This window comes from Pavona decussata, unplaced genomic scaffold (genome assembly GCF_977016875.1).
Source record: "Pavona decussata unplaced genomic scaffold, jaPavDecu1.1 SCAFFOLD_228, whole genome shotgun sequence".
In the NCBI taxonomy this organism is placed as follows: Eukaryota; Metazoa; Cnidaria; class Anthozoa; order Scleractinia; family Agariciidae; genus Pavona; species Pavona decussata.
Genome location: NW_028145633.1, coordinates 497374 through 525000, shown reverse-complemented (window position 1 = coordinate 525000; position 27627 = coordinate 497374). Strand labels below are relative to the sequence as shown.

The window sequence follows — 27627 nt, the reverse complement described above, 5'->3', positions numbered from 1 at the left end:
GCGAACATAGTCATTTGATTTGAAATCATTCTGCACCATACGGACTAGAAACGTTTTACTACAAATTTAATTAGTCGGCTATCTTATTAGCCTCCCACGCAGACGTTCTTAGGGGTTTGTCACGCGTTCCTACCCCACGAACGTTCGTGGGGCAGGAACGCGTGACGAACCACTAAGAACGTCTGCGTGGGAGGCTACTATCTTATCAATTCCCTTCCATAATTAATCAAAATACTTAATTCGTTACGCAAGTTCTATAAATTATGATAAGTTTGGCCTCTTTTGGGAGGCAAAGGAGTCCGAAGCTAATAACAGCTCTTAATTGAATGATTTTTCATTACAAGTTTTAAAACCATAATTTTTTAACTTAGTTATTACCTTGAAATATTCGGGAAATTTCTCCAACATAAAATACACAAGCCTTATGACATCCATGTCTGCTGTGACGCCAAAGATGGCTTGGCTAAATGACTGGATCAGCTGTTAATAAGAAAAAAAATCACTCTTTACAAAAAGTAGACTGCCAGTAATAATAATTCAGGGCCACTCAACGGTTCATTTCGGTGAATAAATAAACAAACAAACAAACAAGAGGAATTTCAATGGAATCCACAGAGTGGCTCTTCTCTCCACTGTTTCCAGGTCGAATTGGAATTTGGAAATGGTTTTTGTGGAGGGAGGAAAACCAGAGTACCCTGAGAAAAACCCTCGGAGCAGGAACGAGAACCAACAACAAACTCAACCCACATATGATACCAAGTCTGGGAATCGAACCCGGGCCTTATTGGTGGGAGGCGAGTACTCTCACCACTATGCCATCCCTGCTCCCCTGAGTGGAGGGGAAAGGGGGGTGGGCAAATACGTGGTTAAAGTGCGGAAAAAGGCCAGAGAACATTTTCGTAAAGCCATCAACAGCTCGTAAATTCGGGGGGAAAGATTTCGGTTCTTAAAATTTTCAGCAATTTAAATTTTGAGCTAATGAAAAGAATCCCAAAAGTTAAAACTGTGATGCTCTGTGATTATTTTTTTTCAAATTCCTCCAACTGAGTCTCTCGGCAACCAACGGCTGGCCAAAGAGCCTAAGGACTCTGGGTATGAGATTGAGCATAACAGTCTACTTAATAATATTTACCAATTCTTTGGTGAGTAAATCATCGCTCAGTGAGATGGCATGATTGTCCAATAGTCGAACCATAAACTTCAGCAACACTTGAAGAAGTTCTCTGTTCTTTACAGGGATCAACAAACAACAATATTGCAAGGATCGCATGGCTGTCAGCTTGCACTTGAAAAGAAAATCTATCAAAGCAAAGCAGGATGTCAGTATTTTTTGGGTAGTGCACTATATAGCGTTCTACCCACTATGTCGTCAGGCATGTAAGAGTGAGTGAGTGAGTGAGTGTCCGTAAACAAACAGGTCCGCAGCGCGTGCATAGCACTACCACATGCAAGCAAAGCGTAACTTCTTTTAAAATGTCCAAAGGAAATTTGAAAATCGCATGGTTTTTGCACTGGGGGTGGGGGGGGGGAATTCTACCCAGGCCAAGTCTTTTTTTAATATTTTTGCAAATGACATAAGACTTTGTCTTTTTCAAATTTTTCTGGAAACATTTTGTTATGGGAGGTCAGGATTCACTGAATTTGACATTGCCAGGGCAACCAACTTTTGACAGGCAGGTTTTCCAGATCTTGGATGATTCCTGTTTTTAATGAACCAAATGTAATTTTCTTGAACCAAATGTAATTTTCTAAAGGAAAATTTCAGGTTTTTAATATATAATTTTTGTTTTGTTGTTTGATTTGATTACTTTTTGGTTGATTTTAGTGGTTTTCTGAGGTTTTGGGCAAATCCAGAAATCCAAGATGGTGGATCCAAGATCATTAGATGACCTCCATATTGAAATTATGATGCAATTCTCGCATCATGTGACGTCACCACTTCACATTAATGGACCTGAAGGGAAACATCTCTGAACGTACTATCTATTGTTCAAGTCTCATTGTCATAGCTTTTATGTTTATGACGGGGGTGGGGGCAGAATAAAGAATAAAGTAAAATACCAGTATTTAAAATTATTAAAAAGTTATTTATATACCAACTGTTTTCCTAAAGGCCCCCAGTAAGTGTCTTGGAACAAGTGGACATCTTTCTTCTGTATCAAAGAATTCAACTATAGCTTTGAATACATCTTGCTCAAACCCTGCATACTTCGGAAAACTCTGCTTTGAGTAATCGCCATTTGGCCCTGAATAACGTATTGAAAGATGAAATTAAAAATGGTAAGGTTGATTTACATATACAGTACAGTTCAGTTCAATAATTATTTATGTTCCCAATTCATCTGCTGATTAGTCAAGTCAGAGTAAATCTCTCTACACGAAAACACCTGCCAGCTGCATAATTAGTAATGTGAACTTACAGGTGATATTTAGAGATATGAAACTTTAAAAAATGTCAATTTGAATTTGCAGATTAAATCTGGAGCTAAAGTATCTTCAAGTGTAGTGCAGAACAATTGACTTGAGTTAACAAAAAAAAAAACAGCCAATATGCATCTTAAGGATAAATTTGCTGTGGAAGAATTTTAGCGAATCTACAGTGAAATCAGCCTACCAAGAAAGAAATAATTCTTGTTAAATACATGTTTTAATTGGCCCAAGTTGGTGTATTTTAAAATTTAGATGCATACTTTAGGCCCTTCAGCAAAAGGTACATGTACATTAACACATACCACTTTTTCCAAATCTCTTTGTAATAGAAACAACTTGGTGGATTTTGTGCAGCATATTTCTCGTGCTAACTGAAAATTTTACGTGTCTATCCATTGGCAAGTTATTATTGTTATTAGCAATAACCCTACAAAGCTGGACTCTAGAATAAGTCCTACAGAAAACTGTCTTTACTCAGTAACCTAGAGTTTAAGTGAAAAGATAGCCGACACTTCAGTAGCCTCCCTCGCAGACGTTCTTTTGGCTCATCATGCAATCTTCTGAAGAGCCAAAAGAGTATCTGCAAGGAAAGCTAACACTTCAAACTGTTTACTAAAAACGAAAAACCTTACAGTGTATAAGACACTTCATAGCAGACACGAGCCACTGGGGCAAGACATCTCCAGCTGTTTGAGAAAACAATAAACATAAATTATCAATCAAATATAATGATTTACTAAATAAATTAAGAAAGCAAAACACAGGTCTGTTGCTGTTATCTTTTAGTTTTATTACCAACTGAAATTTGTCTGCAAGTGCCTAGTTTGAGACTAAAGCTAACCATTCTTCCTGCTGCAATCAATAATGATTATTATCTTAACCCACCGATTGAATTTACCATCATGTGCATTCTCATTCATAAAGACACGTCATGTGGTACAAAATCGAAGGCAGTTATCAGACGACAACAGCCAACCAATAATATTATTTTTTCCGCAAGAAAAACAAAGAGACGACATCACAGTTATAGGCATCCTCGGAGACCCAGGAACAGTTAGTCGGGTGGAAGGGATTTTCATGGGCAAAAGTTTATTGTAAGAACAGGAGAGCATCTGGGCAATTACTCTTACCGAAACCAGTTCCAGAAGCATTGAATTGCCCACTTTTGTTTGGCCAGAAAAATTTTCTTTTACTGCCCCTGGGTCTCCGAGGATGAGTAAGGCTGTTATAGGTCTTATTTTACTCTCACCAGATTTTTTATCCTTGATTAGATGGGATGAAATTGGATGTCAAACTCTTACCTTTGGGTATGCTCTGATCCTGTGCACTGCACCGTACACAACTGATATCATAGTCCTCAACTCTCAGGGAGTTTACAAATGAATCATCAAGATCCAGCAATCTCCTTAAACTGAAGAAAATAATTTATAATTATTCAGCTTTCAGTAAATGGGGCCACTGAATGCACTTATAACAGCTACATGATCACTTCCCCCAGAAGATGTATTTTGTTGTCAGTCTGAACTGTAAGATTTGCAATAATTTGCAGGTAACTACTGCAGCTATACATTTGGTCTGAATATTGGCATATCAAGACAGGAATATATTATCTGATATCTATGTTGTAACACTTTTTCTACGTGCACAATAAGTTTCATTGGTGAATTAGCATAACATGTTTGTTCAATAAAATTAACTACAGCAGAACCCCATTAAGGACGGTGCCTACTATTGTTACTGCGCATACATTCTGCGCATCTCGAGGTACTTGGGTTTCCTATGGGTGGTGCCTACTAATACAGGAATATTTTTGCGCGATTTTAAACTATACGGATAAAGCAGAACTTAGCAAATGCTTTTGGTATCTCAAAAGAAAATTGGGGGTAACCATGCATTTTTCAGAGATAATTATTCTTCAAAAGGAAAAAATCCCATACATTGCTTTATATTTTGGCACTTTTTAGAGATGTTGTTGCTTAGTTCTCTCTGAAAAATGCACGGTTACCCCCAATTTTCTTTTTGGATTCCAGTAGCCCTTGCTAAGATCTGCGTTTCCCGCATAGTCATAAACAGGACAAAAATACTTCGGTATTAGTAGGCACCGTCCTTAATACACTACCCTTAGGTCATGAAAATGCGGTCGTAATAACGGGGTGGTCGGATTAACGAGGTTGTAAAACTAAGGAAATGACTGGACTTTCAATTATTTGTTCGGGGCACAAAAAAGTGGTCGTAATAACGAGGTGGTCGTAAGACAAGGATTCGTTGTAGTTATTTAAAAAAATAAGTTTAGTCTGAAGTTTGAAACCAATGACAACTGCAATGTACAAAATGTAAGTGAAATGAAGAGTTCAAAGTTCTGGGTTCAGCAAGGAATGAGCAATTTAATCAACCAGAACTGGCTTTGGCAGGTTATCTCCTTCTTCTGTTTTCAAGAAACCCCTGCCACCTCCTTCAAAAATGAAGATTCTTGTGAGGGGTTGTTAAAAGTAAAATTTACTTTTAACTTAATATTTAATATTTAGAAATAAATAAATTGGCTACTTGGATCACCTTTTTAAAGTGCACCTAACCCCAAAATGTTTTTTTTTTCTCTTAAATCAATCTTTACATCTGTTCGAAACATATTGCGCTATTTAGCGCCTTTTTATAACCAAATCTTGACTTTTTATAGGCTGTAAAAGTTACGAAATCTAGCCATCATCTGTCCCATGACCGAGCTAGTAAGGGGTATGAGTCTATTCCTAAATTGACGTCACAAACTAATTTGCATTGTATTAAGTCTTTTGTGAAAATGCATGCAGAGCAGTTTGTGACGTCAAGTAAGGAATAGACCCATGCCCCTTACTAGCTCGGTCATGGGACAGATGATGGCTAGATTTCGTAACTTTTACAGCCTATAAAAAGTCAAGATTTGGTTGAAAAAAGGCACACAAAGGCTCAATGCGTTTCGAACAGGTGCAAAGATTTATATTATTTAAGCGAAAACAAATTTTGGGGTTAGATGCACTTTAACTTTTTAACAGGTTTTAAACTTTCAATTGACATGTAGTTGGTGTCTCATAGTAGCATACACCTAATCCCGTTAAGAGAGGGAAAGATACATGGCAGAAACATTGTGTTGTGTGTTGTTTCTAAAGTAAGTTGGCCACCGCACAGAGATTTGAGTGCTGACGTTTTGAGCATTGGCCCTTCATCATTCGCTCTGACAAAGGGATAACCCTCAAAACACCAGCACTTGAATCTCTTTGTGGTCACCAAGATATATCTAGTTATCAACTCTGTTGATAAACCAAACATTCCTCGCTAAAGAAGCTCTCCCTCCCAGCATATGCTTAAAGTGCCCCTGGGACGAAAATTTCATTTTCCATCTTTTTGCATTTTCGTGTAGAATATGACCTTCTTACTAATGTTACCAAATTTCAATCCTTTACGGCGATTGGAAGTATTTTTTTTTTTAGCTTTTTATTCGAGATTTCACGGCCGCCATTACTTGGCCTTGTTCCGGAAGTTAAGGCTCAAATTACAGGAAGTGACGTCATTGGCTCAACACGAAAAATTCCACATGGCTAATTTTCATATGGATTCTACTTCATAAACTGTATTCTGCTGTTGCGAACTAAATAACAGCACTAACATGAGTAAGAAGGTCATATTCTACACGAAAATGCAAAAAGATGGAAAATGAAATTTTCGTCCCAGGGGCAATTTAAGTCGGTTATTGAAGCCTTCAGTTATCCACAGTAGATGCAATTCTCATCCTTGGAGACCCAGGGGCAGATTAAGTTGGGTCAGGAGGAAGTCGAAGCATACAAATGTAAACTTAGCCACTTCGACTTCCTCTGGACCCAACTATCTGCCCCCTGGGTCTCCGAGGATGATGCAATCTATTTTGACAAAAATCCTAGTTCTTTTTTTTTAGAAAAGGAACAGTTCACTGGTAAAGTATGAAATATGAAAACAGAAATGTCTACATGGAGGCTTACATGTACCCTGTGGGTAACCAACTAACAAAACGCTAGGGGGAGGGGGCGTGAATGACCCTACTACATGTATTGACTGGTATCTCATCCAGAAGGAAGACTAAGTGTACCCCTCTGCTAGAGTCACTGCAGGCTGAGCCACAAGAATCGCAAGATTTATCCCACTCACCGCACAGTAGCAATATTCCACCAAACTTGACTGACTTCGTTCTCTGTAAGAGAGCGGCGATTGTGAGCTATAAAAGCAGCCGGATTCATAATCACTTCTTTCAGGCTTTCTTGTCGACTACTTCTCCGTCGTTTAACACCACCGGTGCTTTTGATCGAGCCTCTGGGATCAACTTTTGTAGCGCTTAAAACATTCAGTTTATTAACAAGAGGCGTTCGGGAGGGTTCGGTTGTAAGCGGATTAGATCTGAGATTATAAACCCTGGTTTTAACGGATGGTGTGGATATGGTAGCTGACGTCGCCTTGTGTTCCCTTTCCGATTCTTCTTCGATTATTTCATCTTGATAAATTGTGTTTAGCTTCCCGTTTTCTACCAGCGCTGTTCTTGCCTCACTTCTCGGTGCCACGGGTTTCTCATTTTTCGCAGATCGTGTTGTCTTGTAAGGCGAATATCGAGCTTTGTCCGTGAACCGATAAAGATGATTGTTATCTTCAAACGTTCCATTATATCGCTTACCGCGTGCGTCCGATATAATTCCATTTTTAAGAAATTTACTGCACAACTGTACGGCCTGCTGTCGAGTTACATCAGCGCCAAAGTTGGGGCTTTCTTTTAGAAATCCATGAAGCCAATCCAAAGCTTCTGAAGCCACAAAAACATCTTCGAATACCTTCATCCGCCATCTTCTTCGCTTCACTGGAACATTCTGCTTCATCTGTCGCACAACCTCATTCCACTGTTGAACAGAAGGACGTGGTAATTTATTAAAACCATAGATTGTCTACTTTTTACTCTTTTAAAACAAAATTTTCGTCCAATTTCAAATAATTATCCGATTAAAAGTTCAGATTGACGTACAGCGACAGAACTTGCGCTCGCGAATCGAAAGAAAACTTCTTACCAATTTCGTGGCTGAAAATGGTCCCCTACACAAATCACTACTGCTTTCTGAGTTTCCATTCATCCTGATCGATACTAAGATATTTTCGCCATTGCACAAGGCCAATAAATACCACGTTCTGTTTAGCTGGGCTCGAAAACTACGTTCATAAACACGACCTCGTATAACCTGACCTGCATGTAGCCATTTTGAAATCTGCAGCGAAACAAAAGATGTGCTCTGATTGGACAATTTTTGTCAACAAGCAGAGGCCTGGGATCGCGATCACGTGGTAGAAATTCCGATTTGCCAGCTTTAGTATGTATGCCACACGAAACCTCCCAATGACCCTCAATCTCGTCGCGTCGATTGGGAAATTAATTTAATTATTTTCTTTAGTTCTCAAAATGCTTAAATATAGCCATGAATTTGGTAATAAACTTGAGTTATCTCAACGGTTCTTATCATATGTCCGTTCTGTGTAATGTGTAATTACCCAAAAAATGAAAGGCGATTTGGGCGACGTGGAGAGAGGAGAGAATTTCCAATATTTTACTTTTTGGTAGTCCCATACATTCCCTTACTAGTAATGCACTGTTTTTCGAAAACTATTCCAAGGGTCACACATCAGACTCATACTTTGTGTCGACTCCCTGTGGTGAAAAACGCAGCTATTGCTTAGGTATATGCTCCAGAGAAGAATACTCGGAACCAACCTCGTTCCCACCCACGAGAAGGGAAAAGCCCTGGGAACGAGGTTGACTCGGAACGCGTTTTAGCCTAAGAAGGCGTTTTCAATCCAGCTCTGAAAACCATAACGACATAAAACAGAAAACACACCCACTACAATTAAAATATCTGTTCAAAGATAAAGTTAAGCGGGAATGTCAGTTGCCATGTGATAATCATGTGATCAAATTGTTCTTTCATTTTCTCGACCAATCACCGCCTTTCTTCATAGAGCACGCGCTATGATTAAACAATGGCATTTCTTTACTAAAGACAAGTATATTGGAAGATTCCTCAGTTTCACAGTGACTTATGCTCGGACTGATTCGTGCGAAGTTCGTGTTTAAAAAAAAGGACTTATTAACCATAGGAGCGTCCTTTAGCCGCAGAAAGGGACCCATAAAGCGCTTCTATGCCAAGAAACAGGTAAGAGGAGTTCAAATAGGTGGAAATCGATGCGAAATGCGTGCGAAAATTGCGTGTCTTGTTGCGTTGATTTTTCAAACAGTTTTTCAACGGCAAACCTTTGGGAAGTCACGCACTTGCTATGGAAACCCAAATTTCTGCGCACGTCCAGTGATATTCTCGACTCAGAAACCTCCTAGCTGTTTCCTGGTTTACTCGCAAAAGGGAATTATAAAAAAAAAGGGCTCTGGGACCGAGAATTGTCTAGGGACCAATTGAGTCAGTTTTGTAAGATTTTAATAGATATCAGAAATACGGGGATAGTTTTTCCTTCAGTTCTATTTGCGATGGTTAAAAACTAATTTTTTTTTTGGGGGGGGGGGGGGCATCGCAATATTTCGCGAGTTTTGCTGTCGTACGGTCCGCGCCTCTGAAATTGAAATCAACCAATAAGAGGTCAAAACTGGATCGAAATTAACTTTTCAGGCGACATTGACGTCTACGCTCTGTGATTGGCTGTGCCGAACAAGAAAAATTTCTCTAAGTTTATATAAAAAGCGCACGAGAATGTTTAGCATGGCGCGAAGTATTATTTTGGTTTAGTCAACAATGTCTTTTTGGATGAGGCACTGGACTGCCGCTTGCACTGCGGGCTCAATCTCTGCGTTGCAGGCACTAGGCACTTTATTTGACTGCACATAACCCGACCAGCTTGCAATCTCAGCCTGGCGGGCGATCGAATTTGACCTCAACGAGTGAACAGACGATCGGGAGGATGCGTGCTTGTTACCAGGCCTTAAATGTAAAGAATAAAATGCAAGGAACTGCAAACGAAAATGCTGCAGGTATACGCAGGATCTGTGAAAGGTCTAATCAACCAAAAATATAAGTAGCTCAAGTAACCGCAACGCTGATCTGACTGCGTAGAAAACTTAACACGACAGCGACATGATAGAGACCAAACTGAGAATCAAAAAATGCAACCGTGGACAGTTGTTTCGAGCTGGTTCGCTCTCGTCAGCACGGTGTAGCACAGCAAAAAGTAGAGCAACCAACGCGAGTCAACGCGACTCATTTAAAGTGGATATGACACGGCGGTATCAATTTTTAGCTAATTTTTACTCGATTATTAACCTAAACCAACTCAAGCATCTTCTTTTTACCCTTTTCGGCCATCAATCCAATTATTGCCGATGAAGGTACACTCAAGTAATAACTTTCATTATTCTTGAAATTATAAGGTACAAAAAAGTGATTAACCGCCCTGGGCGCTTATTTAATTTTGGACCAATGAGGGTGGGCCCTTATTATTTTCCCAACATTTTCAGCAAACTAGGACATTTTTAGAGAATAACAAACAAGGAATAATAAGTTTATTTCGCTTCAACAAGCAAGACATAACAATATGCAAAATGTAACATAAACGATATTAAAAAAATCAAAAAATCTTGCCATAGGAATCTTTTCTGCCTCATGTTTCGATCCATTGCAGTCGGCTTAGATGGCTTTATTTCGTATTTCAACTTTCTTTTTTGTCCTCCAAAGTCAAAAGGAATTATAATTTTCTCTATCAATAAGCTTTTAGCTGACATTTCTTGACAGAAAGTACTAGCTTTTTAGTTCTGTTCAGTTCATTTCACTTCGATATTTTGTTTAATTTATCAAGTATATGCTTAAGTAATAAAACAATAAAGAAGAAAGACGGAAATATTTAATGGTTTAAAATCTATAGCAGACAGTAAATTCTGGTGGATTTGTTTATTTTCATAACGCAATCCAAAAATACAAATCTTGAAACTTTTTCTACCTGCAATAGCTTAAACCTGTGAAAGGAGGTACAAACAGTATCTTGCTTTTACACCTTAACTTGCTTTGTTCCTTTGATAAAACAGGTCATTACAGTGATCCTATGTGAAAATATGGCTGATTCACTCAGCATGAATATTCCCTGCTGCCTTTGTTTCCATATAAATTACCTTTTGCTGTAGTGTCAGCCCTGCAATCAGTTTGGTATATATTTCTCTGTCGCGCAAATTTACCTCGTTTTGACGCAAGAATCTGGCCTCATTTTAACGTGAAGACATGCGGTCTATCAAAGTGGCATGTCGACCGTACTTTTTAATCTGTGATTACTATTACTTGTTCTTATTACATCACTAATATCACGAGGTCGCTCACTCAACACGAACATGAATATTCTCTGTCGTTTTTGTTTCATGTTACATATAGTAATTAGAATAGTGAATAGCTCGTATCGGATCAATTTGAAAAAACTGGTATAGGCGCACACTTAAGAAACTCTCTGATGGATTAGCATCCAACCCAAGGGGTGGGGGTAGGGATAATTAAAACTTCTAGTGGTCCAGGGATTATTGGCAGGCAAATCGTAACATTAGCAATCATGAATTGGGTTGGTTCTTTTATTAAATCACCTTGAATAACATGATATTCGACAACTAGAGAACAACTACTGCTACTCTTTTGCTTTACAGACAATAAAACTATCCAGCTCATTAGCTAAGGGTAGGTCTAAACATCATATAAGAATCATGAAATTCAAGATGGCGGATTTATCCCAAGTGGTGACGTCATTTTCCAGACCGGTTCATTGGTTGAGAACAATAGCGATCCAACAGTTGGGTGATGGGTTAGTTTCGCAGATAAAGTTAACGACTCCACTGCCACTACCAGACAACTTCGTCTCCTTGTCCCAGGCTCCCTTTATCTGGAACTCTGCCAATTGTATCTGGTCGAGGGAAACCGCGTTATCTCGGAGAGCTTTGTCTTTGATGGAAAGGATGGCGTTCACCGCTTCCTCTTTGCTTTGGACAGTTTTGCTGAATGTTATTCGGCTGATAGCCTTGCCCCTCGTGTAAGTTGTTGTTACTGTGAATCCGCTGAAGATTCTTCTCAGCCCGTATAACTTCCGTTTGCTTACGTCGGCTGGCTGCTTCATTCTAAATGCGTATACAACTGTCTTGGCTACGTGGTTTACAGCAGTTACCATCCCTGACAGAGAGGACAAAATTTAAGAGTCAAAAACGGTGTCTCCTTTTGCTACTGCGCATATGTTCTGCGCATCTCGAGTTGGTCCGGCAAAAGCAGGTGTCAAGAACTACGCAGAAGTTCTTCTTCTCGTCACGTCACTCAGTCCTTCCGTGAGGAATGCGTGACATGACCAGCCAAACAATGTCTACATAGGAGGCTATAGCTGTCTCGGACCCGACCCCTGCTGTCTCACCCTCGGAGACCCCAGGAGCAGTTAGTCTGGTCGGAATAAGGTTAATTGGGAAAAATCGGCGGGACAGAAGACAACTCTCCCGATTTTTCATGGAACGTTAGATCATCTTCGGAAATCTTGTCACTGGCAGGATTAAATTCTCCCGCATTCCACCCGGAATAGGTCTGATATGATCGCGTATTTTTGTCTGATGTAGGATCGGTAAGTAGTTCTACAAAGAAAACCCCCTACCCCTATACGTGACATGTTCACTTGTCCTTCTGTTACAAACACACCCCACCCCCCCTTCCACGGGAGCCAACCGAAGGACACTGCGAAAAGGCCGCCTGTCATATTACTTAATGCTACTAATGCTTACTCTTTGAATAGACTTGTATTTCAACGGGGTAATGATCGCTCACTTCCAAAGCCTAGAGAAACAAAACAAAAAGAGAAAATAATTCCATTAATTTAGAGCACTGAGACATACATGTATTAACAGAAATATAAAGGTTAAGGATAAAACTACTGAAATGGCCCAGCCGTTCAAAGCCTGATTAACATGTGTATCATCTTTAATGTATTTATGTTGTATTGTTTGGTTAATGGCAAAAATAAATGAATTGAATTGAATTGAATTGAGCTTATTTACCAATCCGAAAGGATTCTGCCAAACGATTTCTGTCCCTCAGTTTTGCCTTAGACTTTTCTTTACCATAAGCCTCAAATTAGGGTTAAACACATTTTTCACGAGTTTGATGAAAAGTGGATTAGTGTTAATAGGCTTTTGAACAATCGGGCTCTGTACTTCAAATGATCGACTACAAAAAGCTATAACGATGGTTTAATAACATCATTTACAACCTTAGTTTTGTTAAGGCCCAAGACTTGATCAAATTCAAAACTTCCGGCACTTGATTTAATCATCGCATCCAACATGGCATCTCCAGCAACAACAAATCTAGACAGTAAAAGAAAAAATGTTTAAAGAAGCACCCTTCCAGTCACCAAGGAAATTATTGTGTTCGGGAAAAACTGGTCAGGTATTCGGGCACTAAATTCTCCTCACAACAATTAGCTGTACTGACCATTTTCGATTCATCCGACAAGAAAAAATTATTCTCCTTGTGGAGTGATACATGGTTTTGTCTATCATTACGGCATTGGTGTAAAATGCGTTTTCGTGCAATTTTAAGCCGTTATAAGTATATTTTTTGATAACAGAAAACAATACCATATCATGTTTTATTTGCTTACCACTGTCGTATGCAATTTCTAGAGCGCGCGCTGCTCGCGTCATGCAAAAAATCGCACACAACTCTCGTCAGTCAACATTGCCTATACCTACGATTGTCGCAAAATCCTACGACATTTTTTGTGTCGTACACAACAGTCGTAAGCGAGTTGTAGATTTCATTTACATGAAAGAATTCGTGTCGTAGGCCTGTCGCATGCGACAATGTCGTACCGTGTAAATCGCCATTAAAACATGTTTTATTTCCTACGACATTTTTTGCGATGTACACGACAGTCGTAAGCGAGTTGCAGGTTTGATCTACATGAAACAATTTCATGTCGAAGGCCTGTCGTAATTTTGTCGCTTGCGACAAAGTCGTACCGTGTAAATCGCCCTTTAGGGTGCTGAAATCTAAAATAACTTCAGTCTGATCCGAAAAATATGAGAAGAAGTACATGTCAGTCAACTGATTTGGTACCTTTTAGGGGTAAAAGATTGCTCAGACCACGCCCACAAAACAAAATTCTGGTACCTTTTAGGGGTTCTTTGCAAAATTTCCGACGATCACTCCTATCACTTTTATACTAGAGTCCCCCCCGGCTCTTACATTTGTCCAAAATAATTGATATGCAAATTCAGCTAATATTATGCTTGCAAACTTCTGAATCCAGGGCACCGCATGACGCTATGTCATGTACACTAGTTAACCATTAACCGTCATGTTTACGTTCAAATTTAAACTTTTAAGAGCCGTTAGTTTTTCTCATTGTGAATCTGGCCCTGAAGAAGAGTAATGGTACTAGTGGTACTACTACAAACAAGCCCTTTGCGGTAGTGTCAGCTCTGCAATCAGTTTAGTTTATTCGGCTTGGTTTGCCTGTGCTTAAGTTCCCGTAATGTGGTAACCCTGTGAACCCACCTGTCGTATGCGCAGTGTCCACCGGCCACAGTGGTATCCACACCATCAGAGATGAGCCAATGAAATCGCTTGTCGTTAGCCAATCGGTTTTTCTTCCAATCACTGTCGCTCATATAACTGCAGCCCGCGTTCAAATCTCCGAGAATGACCACATCCGGGATTTGGAGCTTCCTTGTGACGTCATCATATACATTGACGAGCTCATCAATTTCCTGAGGAGCTTCGGATGGCGAGGTGTGAATGGCAACAAGAACAAAATCTGTGATATCTGGAAGATAAACAGTTCGAAACGTAAGTGTTCAAAGGTCGTCGGTATATCTTCGGACATTTTCGGCAAGGTTTGGAAGTCTTCGGAAAATCGTCGGAAATCTTCAGAAGTGGCTCGGACGTTTTCGGAAATCCCGTTCATGACGATACAAAAATCTCATGCATTTGACACAGAAAAAGATGGTAGGTATATGATATGCTTTAAACGAATATTTCGATGATAAATGAGCAACATAAACATTTAGTAGCACACGAGAAGTAAGGCAAATTAAACCCAGAAATTTCCCACTGAGCGCGTTAACCCTAGTAAGGACATTGGAGATCACACGAAGTAAAGAAAAAAATCTCCGACCTCGGAGGGAATCGAACTCACGACCTCCGGATTTGATCGATCGTCCGATGCTCTGCCGACTGAGCTACAAGGCCAGTCGGAAGCATGCACAATTCGTGCTAGCCTCCCACGCAGACGTTCTTAGGGGTTCGTAACGCGTTCCTGCCCCGTGGGGCAGGAACGCGTGACGAACCCCTAAGAACGTCTGCGTGGGAGGCTGATCATGGTGATAATTGCGAATGCCTGAGATGTAAAAAACAGCACATAGGAGAAAGAAAACGCTTGCTTCGTGAACTCTTCCAAAAACAAAAGCCACTAACGATGCATATCCCCCTAATGCCACAGAAGAAAAGGCCTTTTTTTTTCGTTCAGCCCCCGAGGAAGGTTTGTATTGCAAACCGAAATATTGGGTAAATTTTAAAATATATTTCAGTTATTCTAGCCTTTTTTGTTTATTTTGATCAAGTTCGCCTCCTCCGCTGTAAGGATCAATCTGCCGTCTATATTTTGCATTTGAAATAATTTGGTCTACAAGTGATCCGGCACCACTCATAGGTTTGTCGCGGTGGTCTTGCAGATTTCAATTGCATTTGTTACCCAAGTTAGCCCTGGATAAAACTGATTAACGGTGTAGGATCGCAAACTCCGGCCTAATTTTGTTCGTCGTGGCTTTTAGAAGTGAAGTTGGTAAAGCTAGAATACGAAGCGCATGACTTAACCTTGAAACATCAACTTCCATCTTCAAACCTTTGCTACAAGAACATAGTGCCTCCACACTAGCTCAACGGGACTTAAACCGGTTTAAATGCTGACAGTTGCTTTACTTACTAGTGAATGTGGAGCTGAAGTGAACAATGTAAGGCTCTCTCTCAAAGGTATCGCTTTTGAGGCTTTCCCGGCCATCATCATAAACGTAGGAACGATTAACGGACAAGACATCTTTCCTGTGTAAAATGTTATAAAATAAGGGAATAGGCTTCATCTGCATGGAAGAAACGCTCTCTGTAGGAATAAAGCTTTGACCACTCGTTCCATTTCAACCCCTCCCTACAATATATATAAACCTAATGGAAGGTCAAAGATGAAGACAATCCTTTGTGAAGATTGAAAAAGTGAATAGTAAGTATTTCTATGTGCTAGTTAACTCGTCTTTCTTTCGAGGTCTTTTAAGTAATAATGATATCATATCGAGAAATAAAGACATTTGTAACTCAGTATCTCTTTCCTGCTTTAAATCTAGCCTTAAAATTTATATATACAGCAACTGCTAAATCTGTATCTCTAGTTTTGATCTTGCATGCAATTTTTTTCTCGAATGTTTATTGACCGTTTCCCATTTAATCGTTTCAACTGTAATTGTATCAACCATCTCACAGTCTTCAAACATTATATGTAACAACTCTGTAATGAGGAAGCCTTATTATATGAGCCCTATGGTTCCCCTAAGGTTTCCTCACTACTTTCTCTGTAATATATATTTTTGTACTCTTATTTTGCTTTTTGTCGTAACGTGTGTGGTGAAAAACACAAACAAGAGAGTTTTTTGATCCGATTTCCAAACACTGAGAAGTGTATTGAAAAACGAGACGTAGCCGAGTTTCCTTTTTCTTTTTACTTTTCTTTTCTTTTTCTTCCTTTGAATTCGAGGTGTTTGGAAATAGGATGAAACACTCTTTCAAGTGTTTGATATTGCTTATCAAACGATTAACATTTGGAGAAATTCAACGCAAAAGTTCACCAGACTTTATGACATCTCCAAACTTCCTTCACGGTAGTGATTTGTTTTAATAGAGTGAGTTGGTTTGATCAGAAGTGAAGGTAACGCCTCGATCCTCATAGAAGCTCAGTTTGAAATAACAGCCGAAAACATGCGTTTATTGGAGTCAATAAAGCGGTACAGGCGAGGGTAACGGGTTTTTTTTAGCCAATCGTATTTGCGCGTTGGGTGGTTTTCTGTATATGCAACCGTTCAGGGGCATTCATCGGTTTATTTCAGTAGTAAGGGGAGCGGATATAGTCCCTAGCTAATCAGATTGCAGTATTTCACGGATTAACCAATCAGATTGCAGGAAATTCACTTTCCATTCTGATGACGTCATCACGTTCGTCCGGAGCCTGGAAAAATTTCTGTTCGGAAAGCCTCAATCACCCCAGAAATTCGTATTTAGTTGTAAAGAAAATCTACAGTTTTCTTCGACAAAATGTAAGCTCAACTTGTTTTCTTAACACCCCTATTCGTTTTGTTTTCTTAGTGGCAAATACATGTATGTCGTTAAAAATGCGAAATGAGGACAGCTAGCATTTTTGTGAGGCCAAGAACAGATGATAAGTTTGGGGAATAAAATTCCGTCCCATTAGGTCGGTGCCTACTTTTGTTACTGCGTATACATTCTGCGCATCTGGAGATACTCGGGTTCCCTATGGGTGGTGCCTACTAATGCAGGAATATTTGCGTGGTTTAAAACTATGTGGAGAGAGTAGGACTCAGCAAGTGCTCTTGGTATCCAAAAAAGAAAATTGGGGGTAACCATGCATTTTTTAGAGATAATAAATCTTCCATTTGGAAAAAAAACGCCATACATTGCTTTGTATTTTACGACTTTTAAGAAGAATTGTGGCTTAATTATCTCTAAAAAATTGCGTAGTTATCCCCAGTTTTCGTTTTGGATTCCAATAGCCCTTATCTGCTTATCTGCTGATCTGGGCCCAGTTGTTTAAGCTAATCCTGGATTAATGTGATTCAAGTTTAATAACTAATCAGTAAAGATGCTTCCAAAAGATTGTTGACCCTCAGTTTTGAGTGAGACTTTTCTTTTCCTTTAGCTTGAAATTAGGCCTTAAAGGGGAAGTATCACGAAATTTTGATGTATTTCAAAACCCAAAAATGTTTTTCTGACAACAGAAACAAAAATTAATTGTCTAGTTTTGTTGTAAATTATCACCCCAGTGCAATAAAACTGTCGATTAGTGCCCCTGGCCAGAGACAGAGTAGGCCCGTATGGATTGAAACTTGAAAAATGGTAGGCTAATGTTTTTCAAGTTATCGTATTTTTGTTTCCAAAATGCGTTAGAACAGAGTACGAATTGTTTCTGTCAAGAATTGAGTTGATTTCTCTCCTCTCGTTGTTCTAGAATTATTTTGTAGCAAAGTGAAGGTCTTAATTCAACATTTTTAACAAGAGGTAAAAAACCCCATGATACTTTCCCTTTAAAACCACTTTTAAAGAGCGAGATAAAAACTTCATTAACTTTTAATCGTAGGTTACCGTTAATCGGCTTTCGAACAACCGGGCCCTGCTTTTTCCGCATAGTCATAAACCGCGCTAAAATACTTCGGTATTAGTAGGCACCGCCCGTAACACTTTCTGTAACTTAAATTTTTAGCTTAAGCATCCAAACAAATCTAATTGTATTAGCTCACAAAAGGCCACAAAATGATCTGGGAACACAGGAGGCAACATTTTAAGTATTCTGCTTAAATGTTGTCGTTAAGTGCCACAGGCCGTTTTGTCTTTTTTCTTAACTAACCTGTAGAAAAATGCATATTGCTCTTTGCTGGAGGTTCTCCCGAGTCGTGGACTAATCGTGATGTCATACTGACCTCGTCTTGATGCCCTACAAGACAACACATGTACAGGTTACCAGGCAAATGGATAAGAAAAAGCTGTAGTGTTTAAACGTCTTCTCAAACTAACTACCCTGCCCTGCTAGCAGAGCGTTTCTATCTGGCAATTTTTTTAGCATGTACGAAGCCGTTTGCGTCTCTGGTATCTCGCTAGCCTGCGTAGCAGTCGTTTCCGTTTCCTTCAAGCCAAGCGGGCTAAGCGCGCGAGAGCATTGGGCAAAAAGGAGCAAAAATGTAGGAGCGGGGGGGAGGGGCGGTTTCCTTTCCTTCCCCCCCCCCCCCGCTCCTACTTTTTTGCTCCTTTTTGCCCAATGCCCTCGCGCGCTTAGCTTGAAGGAAACGGAAACGACTGCTACGCAGGCTAGTATCTCGCGTGGTTGGTTTGTTGGGCCTCCCCGGGAGACGCTAAACAAGCTAACTAATATGCTAAAAAACGTTCCAGAAAGAAAAGCTCTGTTGCCAGGGTACAAACTAACAAAGTTGAAGGCAGATTATTATCTCCTTATTTACCGTCACGGACCGGAAGAGAGTTTGGAAACCCAGTTCCGGTTGTGGTACAAAGTACACTTCTGCTTTCACTTACACTGCATGTTTAATTTATAAAAACTGTATAAGCCTACAATCAAGGTCAAAAGGGTTGGGACGAATTTATACTTAACAAACGCGAAAGAAACACGATACGTGCGAACGAATCTCCTTTCCCATCACCTTCCTCCCCCCCCCCCCTCCCCCTCTACCCTCTAACAATGTGTAACCCGTGTACGTAAAGTGTCTTGTTAACTTCAGTGTAATGTTGGGGGAGGGCTTGGGGGAGTAAAATAGGTTGTCAACGGATGACATGGTTCGTTGGTTAGGTTATTTCCTTTCTTTGCTCTTCATGAATCATTCATGAGATTTCGAAGGTTTAAATGAACATACTGATAATAATGCCCTTTATTCCTTTTATACGAGAGAGTGCACAGTAATAAGTAAAAAAATCGATATTGGGGTTGGAAGAAGTCAGGGGCTTATATGGCACAAGTCATACAGGAGATTGATCAAGATGATGCAATTACTTTACAGTTTACGAATACACAAGTAAGTAAGTAAGTAAATAGATAGATAAAACATGGCGTGGATGGAGTGGCTTGTGTGGATTAAAGTGTTTTGTCCAAGGGCAGAGTATTAGGACAGAGACCTAGGGCGCATTCCATTGGCCATTAGTGGCCAGCCAGACCGGACGGTTCGTAAACGGGGTGCACCACTGTGAAGGATAATTCATTTTTATATCAGTATTCCTTCGAATTTCTTCAAAATAGCGCGCCCCATTTTCGGCGTGCTTATTTTTCAAGATTTTGCAGCACCATCCCCACAAAACGAAGCATTCGATTTACAGACTGGCTGGTACGGCCGGCCAGTTTTAACAAATTAGAAGCGCCCCTAGATTTCTAACACTGACGTTCAGGGAGAAAAAGATGAAATATCCACCAAACAATCGTGACTTCACTGAACTAACCTGTTGACTAAGAATAACAGGTTTATAATCGCTGTTCCCGAGGAGTCCCGGACCTCCTGAATAAGAATGACGTCATAACGGAGAATGATCTGCAAAGCGGGAGGAAGAAAAACGTGTTATTGTGATGATATGTTTCATGCCACGTAAGAAAGGTGTATTTATAGTAAAAGAGTAGAAACTCTGTAGATGCGTGACACTTGAATACAAAATATATGAAAATAAACGTTAAAACGTTAATAAAGTGTCAACTGAGTACATTTAAATGTAATTTATGAGGATTCTTTTACGTGCGTACTACGTTAACGGTTAGGTTTTTTGTATGGCGCAACGCGCCTTTTTCGGTACACTGATGAAGGGCTCAGCCCGAAACGTTTGTACTAATGTACTCAGTTGACACTTTATTAACGTTTTAACGTTTATTTTCATATATAAGGTCTATTTATCCCGAGTAAGTGACACAGGCATCTTTTCATTCCGAGTTTGTTTGGTAACTGACTTATAAATACATCGTTCTCATTTGATCAGCAACCTTAACTTTTCTTCCATTGTATTGCATGTGCCGCTCATTGACATTTAAATCGATACAGCGGCAAAATGAGTGCGCTTGCTCGTCACGTGTGAGCAATCTTACGGCGAAATGGCGGCATTTCTAAAACTCCCATTGTTTGTTTTCGTTTTGCGGGGATAAGCCCAAATCAAAACAGATAAGGTTGCCGCTTTTAGGAAAGGTTCCTTTGAACTTCCTCCATCACATATCTTATTCAACAAAAAAATATTGTGGTAACAGGTGTGAATTTGGTGATTGAAGTGAGGTATTCGTAATCGATTCTCGCTCGAATCACAAATCTTCGGAGCATGGGCACTCATTTTGCCTCTGTGTCATTTAAATCTTCATTTAAATCCAGTACATTGGAACTCCATTCAGGGGACACCCTCGGGACCAGGGCAAGTTTCCCCTGAATAGAGGTCGGGTTGGGGTTCGTTAAAAATAAACCAAAAAAAAATAACATTTTTGTTTTGTTCTAGCTTGGAATCCGCTGCAGTCATCATTCCAAGCAGCTAGATAATGTATAAAAAGTCATGATTAACATAACCCTCCGTGATATTGTGTGTTGAATTCCCACAAGTAGAGTACATCAATCTAAGTGCCTTGGGCAGGCACAAAATAGAATGTGTTGGGTATATTTCGCAAACTGGAACAACTTGTTATAGCATATACAGTACTACTGTATTGGTAAGATTCTCTCAGACACTACAAAGCAGTAAGTGGACAAAAAATTGGTGATGTCACACTGTTTACAGTAACGCAACAACGAATTATTGAAAACATATTGTTTTGCATTTTATTGCTAACTTGTAAAAAAAGGTTTGTTGTATGGCCACGGTAAGGCGCGTCGCACTGTAAGTCTTCGTGTTGACATTCCCTGTCAATTGTTGCGTGTCTGTAGCATGCCAGGAGAGGTCCGGACAATTGCTCGTTTCCTGTGAACATTGCATAATCCATTAGCCTGCGTGCAGACGCCTCATATTTCTTCCTACGTCGAAAAACGTTTTTCGACGTAGGAAGAAATACGAGGCGTCTGCACGCAGGCTATAATCCATCAGCTCTTCGGCTACACAAACTGTTTCTCCTGCTGTGTTAATTCGCGGCTTTTTGACAAACATGCCAAATTTGATTGGTGTTCACTTAATCTTATCAACGTTCTTCGGGGTCAGTCACGTTTTGAGTGGTTAAGATGTCCCCTAAATGGAGGTCATTAAACCCAGGCTTTGGGACCCAGAAAAAGTGCCCCTACCCCTGAATAGAGGTGTCCCTTCAAGAGAGGTAACGGATACAATGATTATATGAAATTTTTCCGGCTCCAAATTTTGTGTCCCGTGAATGGAGGTGTCCCAAAGGAGAGTTTCCACTGTGGTTTTGTTTTCGAGTATGCCTGTGTAACTGATAAATTTTTCTCAAAATTAAAGCTGTTGGCAATTGATCACGATGTTTTCATAGTAGAACAAACATCACTAAACCGTTGCGAACAGCTAGTCCTGCTTGGCCTTCCAAACGAGTTATTGACCCCCCACACAAAAGAAACTACATCGTATATTACCGAGCACTTGGCAAAATGTCCACGACAGCAAAGTTCTGCAATGTGCACTCATGGTTTTCAGTTATGTAAATAATGGTCTAAATATTTTTCATCCACGAATCCAAACGCTTGAGCCACATTTTACAGAGAGTCGGTACACTTGTGAAGTAAGGTATTGGTTGACCATATTTAGACCCTATACTCCTAAATAGATTTCCATAACTTTGGCGCGCAAATAGACCATTTTCATGATGGCGTCATTTGACTACAACTACCAGAATTTATTTCGTTTTTCTTTCCATATTCAAATTTTGTAATCCCAGTGGAGAGCAAAGAACAATAGCTCTAATTAGCATGAGAAAACAACAAACTGAAGGATTCTGGTAGTTGTAGTCAAATGACGCCATAGTGAAAATGTCCTATTCTTCAGTACAATACCCTGCGAATAGGACATTTTCACTATGGCGTCATTTGACTACAACTACCAGAATCCTTCATTTTTTTGTTTTCTCATGCTAATTAGAGCTATTGTTCTTTGCTCTCCATTGGGATTACAAAATTTAAATTTGAAAAGAAAAACGAAGTGAATTCTGGTAGTTGTAGTCAAATTACGCCATCATGAAAATTGCCTACTTAATATAGTGGTTCAAGTTTTTTTCCGGACGCTTTGTTGCATAGCGTCCGGTGGAAAAACCACTTCTCTTAGGGTATCAGTAGAATTAAAGTTTGTTGAACTGAAAATATTTATGTAAGACAAACACAACAGTTTGTCTAAAATCTTAAATAATGATAGACGTTATTGTTTGTCGTTGGATTCTATTTCTGATGCATGTAATTGATTAAGGATCGCATTTTACTTTATAATTATTTTAATCACTGGTTAAACAGGTTCACTTTATTCACCTGAAATCGTGTGGAAAGTAGTGCACCACTGAGATTTTCTGTTCGATTATGTTGACCTTCGTCATACGAAAAGCTTTCCTGAAGCTGTACGCCCCTCAATCAAACGACTTCATCGAACTTTGTGCGGTCTTGAATTGTTCGTGAAAAAGTATTTCACAGCTCTGAATAATTTGCGTAACTGCTCAACCATTTAAACAACACAATGCTACAAAGATGTTCGGATCATCCACAAAAAGGTTTCATTATCAGTTGATCCTGTGAATTAAAGATTTGTTCACACTAAGAGGTCAATTCCCTATACACACGCTACAAATTGTATCGGTTTAGTAAGGTCTCTTGGTTGCACTAAAATGCTGGTTTCAGCACGAGTTTTGGCGCTGCGCCCGTTTTGAAACTAAAAAGTGATTCAAACGCAATGTGAACAGGCACGAAATGTGTAAACAGCTTTTTGGAAATTAACATGTAGAACTAAAGCCTTTCTTTTGGCACGAACTCTATACCAAGGCGTTGCGGGGTGCGCTCCTTGTACATACCTCAACCAGAATTTCTGATACTCCGGGAGTCGCCATTTTCCTTATGCCGAATATTCGTACGTTGAAAGCTGCAACTTTCAAGTTGGATAGACCAGCGCTCATGCTTCGAAGATCAAATTGTGGCGTCGAAGCATCTTCTTGTTCGTCATGCAATGGCTGAGGTGTATTGTCAGGCAACGCGTTTCGCTGCTCTGCATTTAAGTATTGGATGGTACACACGAGGTAATATAGCAAAGAACTCTTCAATACGACATGAACAAAACCGGCCATTTTCACCACGCTCTAAAGAAAGCTTAATTGATCAAAGCGCGAAGTCTCTGTTTCAAACAAACAAGATGCCTGCTATACTGGCATTACGCGTGATGCTGGGGCTGATTCATTTATTCCAACTGTATGCTTCGTCGATTGATTAAACTATCCTTGCTGATGGAATAGTTTGAGTCACGACGATCGCGTTACGTTGTTTCCGTTGTGTTACGCTACTCCGGGTTTCAAGGGAAATTGCGGGAATTCCATTGCGATAACGTAAGCTTCTCAATGACCTCTTTTCAGTCTCGCGTCGTGGTCTAAGACTGTCAAACAAAGCACGATTCCTTCGCCAGGAATTTACCAATTTCCACCGTTTTAAATGTCGAATGCTTCTTAGAAGTTATTCTTCCGATTTGCCGCTTCAAAATGGTGAAATTTCCGTTTGAAAACGGCACACTTGAGTCCAGAACATGTTAACAATATGGCGCCAAATTTAATCTGTTTTTTATAAATAGATCAAATGATGCGTTGACGTCACACAGGTAGGGGTGAGTGGGTCCCCTCCCTCGCGATGTAAGCGACAAGAATGGATTTTGATTGGGCTGCTTCTGTTGAAGACAATCAGAACAATACACCCCGAGTAGGAGAGGAGTGAGTTTAATGAATAAATTAATGTACCGATTTGTAGCTACGAGGAAGAAAAAAAAAAAAAGAAAAAAAAAAAAAAGAAATCGACCCGTTTTTAGACACGGTATGCCCCTTCAGGGCATCCCGCGTAATAGATATTCATCACCTGGGTTGGCGGAAATGTCAAGTGTCATTAAAGTTGTTTTTAAATAGCGAGCGTGATAGAATCAAAACAGAGGCAATTATTCCGGCCAATCACAACAGGCGCCACAGCGCAATGAACCAATCAGAATTTGAACCAAATACATGTAACTGGTCGTCCAACCGGTGCTAAGCCCGGTAAAACGCCTGTCAATAAACCGCGATTGCCAGGGGTGAAAAACAATCGTCTACTTTTCCTTAATCAGAGACCCTGATGTGACTGTCATTCTGCCCTTCAATTCACCGAATATTTCTCACGCGATCTGCACTGACATGTGTTAATCCTTGCTAATCCTACAACATCCGGAAGTCACTTGGTGTTTGATCCTGATTGGCCAGCCTCTTCACAAGCGGTCCACTATAAACTCGGGGTTCCTCCCTTGCATGAAAAAGAAGCGCAGATGCAGATTATCTCTTTGAAAGATGTAAACGACCCATTTCCTTTCACTCAGGGTGTTAAGAGCAAAAACACCAATATTTCTAGCCATCAAGGTATTGTTTTAAGGGTAGCACTCGAAGAATATCTGACCTGTTTGCGTTAGAAAGGCATCTTTTATGGTGTAAATGAAGCTTGATTCACATTCAAATTGGTTTCCTATAAGTCCGGCAAATTTTTCCACGGCATCTCTGCCCCTGTCGCATGAACTACCCCTCCCTGGGATCATTTTTCTCGACTTCATTACAAAGCTAACTCACATAACGATAAATCAGTCTCAAGAGACATTCCAGCCGCATTTAAAGAATTTTTGTTGACACGTTTAATTTTCAACAGCTAGAAAGATCCAAGCGCTAGGGCCAAGTACAACCTTTTCCATGTAAACTGAATACAGAAAACATATGACGCTAGGATGATCCGCCTTCTAGGATCTTCCTAGTGCTAGCATCTTCCTCATTCCATGTAAACAGCCCCTATAAGTGAAAGTGGTTTTGTATCTGACCGAAGCTGGTGGAAGTGTTCTGTTCACACGTTGTTTGAAACAGCAAATTCTTTCACCGATTAAGGAAGCTACTCCTGACCCGAAACTTACGCGAATAGTGTAAACGGCTTTGCGCAAATTAGAGGCGTTCTGGCTAACGGCGAACTTAATTTGTATCGGCAGAGAACTCTATCCACTGTGGACATAGCCTTGCGGTGTGAACTATTAGTACTCACCTGAACAAGAGTTTTTGATACTCCTGGAGTCCCCATTTTTCTTTTGCCGAATATCCGTACGTTAAATGCTGCAAGTTTCAAGTTGGATAGATCAGTGCCCACACCTCGACGCTTCAATTCTGGCCTCGAAACAAACGGTTCAAGAACTGCATCTTCTTCTTGTTCGTCGACAAAAATATCAGGGAATGGGTGGGGGATATTTTTAGGCAAAGCTTTCTGCCACTCAACGTTTAACGATTTGTTGGAGTACACGAGGGAATATAGCGAAGAAATACACAATGTGAAGACAACAACAAGACCGGCCATTTTCACCGCGATCTAGAGAAAGCTGCATCAAGATGCTGTTTCAAAACAAATAAGTATTGATTTCCCGGCGGAAATACCAAGTAATTTTACAGCTGCGGTTTCCTTAAGTATAACCACAAGTGTCATTGGCTGGTTAGTGATCACATGGTTTTAACTCAATTCGAATGTATTCTGTGTGGTTTTTTTTTAAGAGCGACACGATGGAGAACCGCCATGAGTTTCGCAAAAGTGACGTGTGATTGGATGAATCAGGTCATGTGACCTGTGTTTAGCAATGGCTGCAATCAATGTGAGGCAAAAGCACGCAATCCAAAATGGTTGCGTATTCTTGTTGTGCACGGGTCGATTCCCATCGCTCGGGTCAACATCGAGATCGGCCGTCACCTGCAACCAGGCCGTGCCATCCCATCGGAAAAAAGAATGCCAGTGTGACAAAGATAGAGCCATATCGCAGGAACCGGCCGATAACGTTTGAAAACAAGACAACAAAACATATTTCTTTAAATGATGATATTATCCGAAAAAATGGATCAGTACTGGAAACTGGTGTGGTTTTATGATATTTAGGTAAGGCCCAGTTCCGACGCCGAACTTTTCATGAGCCGAACTTAATTCAAATTAAGGTCGGCCCAAATCACGAAAATCCCGCCCTTTGATTCAGACGCCGAACTTAATTAGCCGAACTTAATTTACTTGAAGCAAAAACCAATCGAAATGTCAGCGTTTTTGTTTTTTTAATTTGAAATACGTTATAATATTTTATGCATTAGGTTCGGCTCATGAAAAGTTCGACGTCTGAATGAAATTCTTTCCAAAGCCGAAATTCCCGGCTGAGCCAGGCGGGAAGAACGGCTGAGCCGTTCCAAACAGTGAAGCAGCCGTTCTCAACTGATGCAGACGCCGAACTTTTCGTGTACTTTTAAATTCGAGGTATTAGGTTCGGCTCATGAAAAGTTCGGCGTCTGAACCGGGCCTAAGTTGTTCAATATACCGTCGGGGTACGGTAAGAAATTCATTAAACACAAAAAAGTTGTTCATCTTGTACACACATCCAACGCTGTAAGGAGAGTCGACAAAGCGACTCGTAGGTGTTGAATCACCAGATGATACACTCTCTCAAGCGTTTAAGGTGTCTCCTCAAACAAACCATTTTAAAAACAAACAGAGAAAACTAAGAAGTAACACGGACAAAATCTATGTTAATTGAACTGGATATTCAAACTCCATTAGGTATGATGTACTTTGTTTAATCTTGATAAATTTAGTCGGAGTGTGCGAAAGGGTGGTATGCCAAGCTTCACCTGTTCTTGAAGAAGAAGATGGCAAACACAGATGTCAAGTGATTGATACAAGCACGGCCAAACTTCTTGAAAAAGTCAGCGATACCGAGGGCCATGTTTTCTGAAGTCGTACAACAAACTCTCACAGGATGTTTCATCAGGTTGAAAACTACTCTGCTAAAGTTTGTCTCGCGTTTTCAAATTTTGTAAAACATTGATGCTTTTAACAAACTTTATAAAATGCGTTAAAATTTGTATGCGTTTTAAAACAAATACAGAACACATTTAGTGGCTATTTGGATGCTGTTTATTCAGATTACATGTAAAGAAAAAATGTCCACTGATTTTCAAATTATTCGCGGAAAAGGAAACGAACTTCGATACGGAACTAGACACAACGCACAATTGAAATAAAATGGCTTGAGTTTCAAGGAAGCGGACCAAATAAAATATATTTTCATCCCACCGACAATCGTACAATCTATTTCAAATCAAAACTGATCAAACTCTTTAATCATTCATGTGAGAAAAAAACGAAAATCACCTGATGGTGAAGGATGCTTGGAAAAGTGATTTTAATTGCCAGAAACTGAATCCTCGAAGTTG

At 40.0% G+C, this 27627-nt stretch overlaps 2 protein-coding genes across 4 annotated transcripts in view; both read right to left on the bottom strand.

Annotated features, from left to right (window-relative positions):
* LOC146458797 (DEP domain-containing protein 1B-like) overlaps positions 1-7771 on the bottom strand; it is a 15754-nt gene extending 7983 nt beyond the window's left edge. The window contains exons 1-7 of the mRNA XM_085090269.1: positions 7485-7771; positions 6583-7319; positions 3732-3841; positions 3063-3116; positions 2097-2246; positions 1133-1299; positions 379-480 (exon numbers count right to left, since the gene is read on the bottom strand). Of these exons, the coding sequence (XP_084946395.1) occupies positions 379-480; positions 1133-1299; positions 2097-2246; positions 3063-3116; positions 3732-3841; positions 6583-7319; positions 7485-7547 (1383 nt within the window). The 5' untranslated portion in view covers positions 7548-7771. The remainder of the gene's footprint in view (positions 1-378; positions 481-1132; positions 1300-2096; positions 2247-3062; positions 3117-3731; positions 3842-6582; positions 7320-7484) is intronic.
* Positions 7772-10056: 2285 nt separating this feature from the next.
* On the bottom strand, positions 10057-26035 carry LOC146458796 (deoxyribonuclease-1-like). 3 transcript variants are annotated; one of them, XM_085090272.1, is made up of 8 exons: positions 25436-26035; positions 19692-19780; positions 18100-18186; positions 15400-15515; positions 13974-14241; positions 12682-12778; positions 12197-12248; positions 10057-11606 (listed from the first exon to the last, which is right to left on the bottom strand). In XM_085090272.1, exons 1-8 carry the CDS (start codon positions 25739-25741, stop codon positions 11203-11205), a joined length of 1419 nt encoding a protein of 472 aa, XP_084946398.1. In that variant the 5' UTR covers positions 25742-26035; the 3' UTR covers positions 10057-11202. The 3 variants fall into 3 exon arrangements, with proteins under 3 accessions (XP_084946398.1, XP_084946399.1, XP_084946400.1); XM_085090273.1 differs by lacking the exon at positions 25436-26035 and adding an exon at positions 23206-23530; XM_085090274.1 differs by lacking the exon at positions 25436-26035 and adding an exon at positions 21046-21193.
* Positions 26036-27627: the final 1592 nt, after the last annotated feature.